Raw genomic sequence first — 3,682 nt, 5'->3', positions numbered from 1 at the left:
GCCAGGGCAGGTTTAGGTTGGACATTAGGAAAAATTTCTTCATTGAAAGGGCTGTCAGGCACTGGAATGGGCTGCCCAGGGAAAGGGTCGAGTCCCCATCCCTGGGGGTATCTAAAAGGAGAGATGAGGTGCTTAGGGCCAGGGTTTAGTGGTGGGATGGCAGGGTTAGGGGAACGGTTGGACTTGATGATCTTAAAGGTCTTTTCCAACCTAGACAATTCTATGATTCTAAATCTCTGCCTCAGCTGGCTTGGACCTCCCTCATCTCTGCATCCCAGGCCAGGGGCTCTTGAGCAGCGCCGATTGCAGAGTGGGGCTGGGGATGCTGTGCTCGTCCTTGAGGAGCATCCCAGCCGCACAGACAACGAGGTTGTTTGGTGACTTAGGTGACACGTGGCCTCCGACACCCAGGATGTGCATTCAGAGCAGAACAAACACGGTCTCTGTCGCAACCACTGTTTGCCTCAGCCAGGTGGGTTAGGGATGTCCTAGGGAAAAGGAAATTTCCAAATCCTGTCTACAGGCTCTGAATTGCTAGGGTGGAAGCTTTGGGACGGTGGTTTTTGACCTTCCTGCCCATCCTGCCTTTCCCTCAGGTCTCCACCCAAATGCGGGGCACATCAGCTGCCTGTAGGTCCTGTGCTTTCAGGGGCAAGGTTCTTAAACAAGGTAAGCTGGGACTGGTGCTGGTTTAAGCCGTCGGGCCGTAGGCTACAGCAAGCTCAGCAGCTCCTACGTGTACAGCCGGGAGCAGGAGCTACCACTCGCCTGTCCCAAAGCTTCCCTTGCTTGTGCCTGGAGGTAAGGAAGTCCAAATATAACTCAGGACAAAGCATGTTGGAACAGGATTTTCCCTTTTCCTGCATAGACAAACCCCTCCAAGACCAAAACCTGATCTGATCTTGCCTTAGACTGACACTCCCAAGGGCTGGGGGAACTCTGGAATGTGCCAGGTCAATGCCTACTTGATCCAGGTTTTGGTTGCTGTGGGCACAAACTGCATTGCTGTCTGCAGGTTTGGCACTGATTTAGCTAGACCAGTTTTTGAAGGCATTTTTTCCTGGTTTCCAGCAAGGCAAGCAAGAAGGAAAAAAAGGAAAAAAATAAAAAACCAAAAAGAGTAGACTCAGACCCTGCGTCTTAATCTTGTGCTCTGTTCCTGGTGGTCCCTGCCGGCAGGAGGGAACTGGCTTCTCTGCAGAGCCTTGGCGTGGAGCCGCCACGTGCAGGTTGCAGAGGGAGAGGGAAGTTAGAGCCCAGGAAGGACCAACAGAGGAGCAGGTAGCCCAAGGAGAGGGACAGAGGTTAATTTACCTGTTTGCGGCGCGTTAACCGCCTCAGGCTGGCAAAGCGGTGAAAACAGCGCAGCGTGGCTTCCCAAGGAGAGGGGAGCAGGAAGAGGACAGAAGAGAGGCAGTTAGACAACAAACACCGAGCGGAGGGTGCACGGGGACGGGGCTGCGCTGGTGCCTGGGACCTGGGAACCCAGAGACCCCTGGCTTCTCTCCTGGCTCTGCCAGAGGTCTTCTGCATGACCCTGGGCAAACCGTTTAATGTACACAGTGTCTTGGTTTCCCTATAGACAGAGAGGGGTGAGGACTGAACCCCTTGCTGGCCACCTCAGTCCAAGGCTGTACCTCATGCAAGCAGGGCAAAAGGTTGTTCCAGTGTCTGTCTTTGCTCTTCACCCCATCACTGTGCTCCGAGTGGGAGAGCTGGGCACGCATCGCCTGCACCAGATGGCTGCAGGCTCTGCAAGCCTGCGGAGCATCCCCCATCCTGAGTTAGTCCGATCCTGTTCCATGTGGACCATGCCAAGGGCAGTGGGTACCTGCCCATCCCCACAACCTGCAGCTGCGTTTGCTTTGTGCCTCTGGAAAGTCTGACCCAGCGGGACTTCCCAGCTACCAAGCTCGTGGTGGTGGGACCAGCAGCGGGTCTGCCTTGGTCCCGGGCTGTTTCCACCCCTGAATGGGAGCTGGGACATTGGCTTGGCTCCTGATGCATGGGCCACACTTCCCACGCATGTCCCCCAAACTTTCTGACCCCGCTCAGCTTGTGCAAGGACTGTGAGATGCTTGTCAGGTGAAGACTGTCCAAACAGTGCGCAGGAGCAAGAGCAGACAGGCAGAAAACACAGGAACCGTCACGGTGAGCTTGCTGGGAGCTCAACCCAGGAACAGTGGGTGACGCTTGAACTGACGGAGTGGGTGCGCTGGGGCCGAGCTGGGGGGCAGCTGCTCCAGGGCATGGGCAAGGCTTTAACTGATTGCTTTGCACTCCATCTGACCTTTCCTTCCCTGATCTCCTCCAGGAGAAGGTGTCCAGCCCACGCCGAGGGAGCCGGTGGCCTTACCTGGAGGCTATTCTGGTGAAGTACTCATAGGCGTTCTCCTTGGTGGGCTGCAAGGATTTCAGCATGTAGCGAAACTCCGCGTCGTACCGCTCGTTAATGTCATCACCGATGATGGCCAGGCGCCTTCCCACCTGGCTCCCGGTGCTGCCCAGAGGGAAGATGGCATCATGGATGGGTCTGCCTTCCCAGCAAGACTGGTAAGCAGGACCAAGGGGTGGGTCCGTAAAGGAGCCTGGCTCAGGATGGGGTTGAGGGATGTGCATACAGTTGGCATCAGAGTTTTACCTGCCCAGCTCCTGCTCGACCTCCATGATCTCTGGGTCCATGGGCACCTCCTCCCCCCTCTCCTCTCTCTCCTGTTGGTGGCGGTAGAAGGCATAGCTCCGAAACACCTCCTCCGTCTCCTCTGCCACCTGGTCTTCTGCAAGAGAAACAAGGGGAAGAAAAATCAAGGGAGAAGCTCATCTCCCCCCTTTCTCAAGTTGGAGAGAGACCGTTCCTTCATTTTCAGCCGGAATTTGTGCTGTTTGTATTGACATCAGCCTTTTGCAAAAAAACCCAAAAGAATCCAACACAAATATGTTCTCAGAAAACTCACCTCGAAGCCAGTCTTTGTTCTTAGGGGCTCAAGCCCACCTTTTGAATCCATTTTTGGCAAAAGACAGCTACAGGACCGTCACGACACAAACCCCGCATTCAAGTGCTTGTGCTTGGCGGCTCTCTCCACGTGACAGCACCTCTCAGCGAGGGCATTGCTCAGCACAGACAAGTTCAGGAATCTCAGATCCAAACCTAAACTGGAGGCAAAGCTCAGTCTAGCGCTGCCCATCAACCCTCTTGGTTTTCAGTGTCCCCAGTGATCCTGCCCTCGCACGGCATCCGCAATGATGTGGTGAGCAAAAGATAAATTGGTTGCTTTAACAGAATTCCTTGCCGATTCAGTCACACGTCACTGCTCTCGCATACACCCAGTGGTGGCAAGGCCAGGGCAGGGTTTGCACCTTCTGCACGGGCTGCTGGCAGGAACGGAAAGGAAGCTTTGGAATAATTCAGACTGTAACCCAGACTGGTGACTCCCCATCCTGCGCTCGGAAGCAGATACACAGCCAGGCGAGAAGTTTGAACTGAATGCCTGCTCCAGCGCGCCCCTCGCCGCTGGGCGAGAGCAGACACCCAAATCCCCTGCCCTGCTAGCAAAAAGCCGTGGAAGCAATAAGCCCATCGGGAGGGTGCAGCTGGGCTGTTGGGGGGGGCTGGGGCTGGTTTTGGGTGCCACAGTTTCCTTCCCCTGCTTTCGTAAACAAGCAGGGCTCGGCATGCGAAGTA

At 55.4% G+C, this 3,682-nt stretch overlaps 1 protein-coding gene and 1 long non-coding RNA gene across 2 annotated transcripts in view; one reads left to right on the top strand and one right to left on the bottom strand.

The window, feature by feature from the left end:
- The window catches only part of BAK1 (BCL2 antagonist/killer 1), a 13,334-nt gene that overhangs the window by 3,847 nt on the left and 5,805 nt on the right, over positions 1-3,682 (bottom strand). Inside the window, exons 2-3 of the mRNA XM_035893783.1 lie at positions 2,642-2,777; positions 2,357-2,500 (exon numbers count right to left, since the gene is read on the bottom strand). Coding sequence (XP_035749676.1) covers positions 2,357-2,500; positions 2,642-2,777 — 280 coding nt within the window. The remainder of the gene's footprint in view (positions 1-2,356; positions 2,501-2,641; positions 2,778-3,682) is intronic.
- The window catches only part of LOC118452229, a 5,184-nt gene continuing 3,978 nt past the window's right edge, over positions 2,477-3,682 (top strand). The window contains exon 1 of the long non-coding RNA XR_004841919.1: positions 2,477-2,553. This is a non-coding gene — a long non-coding RNA (uncharacterized LOC118452229). The remainder of the gene's footprint in view (positions 2,554-3,682) is intronic.

This window comes from Egretta garzetta, unplaced genomic scaffold (assembly GCF_000687185.1).
Source record: "Egretta garzetta isolate BGI_Z169 unplaced genomic scaffold, ASM68718v1 scaffold105, whole genome shotgun sequence".
NCBI lineage: Eukaryota > Metazoa > Chordata > Aves > Pelecaniformes > Ardeidae > Egretta > Egretta garzetta.
Note: the sequence above shows the minus strand (reverse complement) of the source record. Positions and strands in the feature narration are given on the sequence as shown.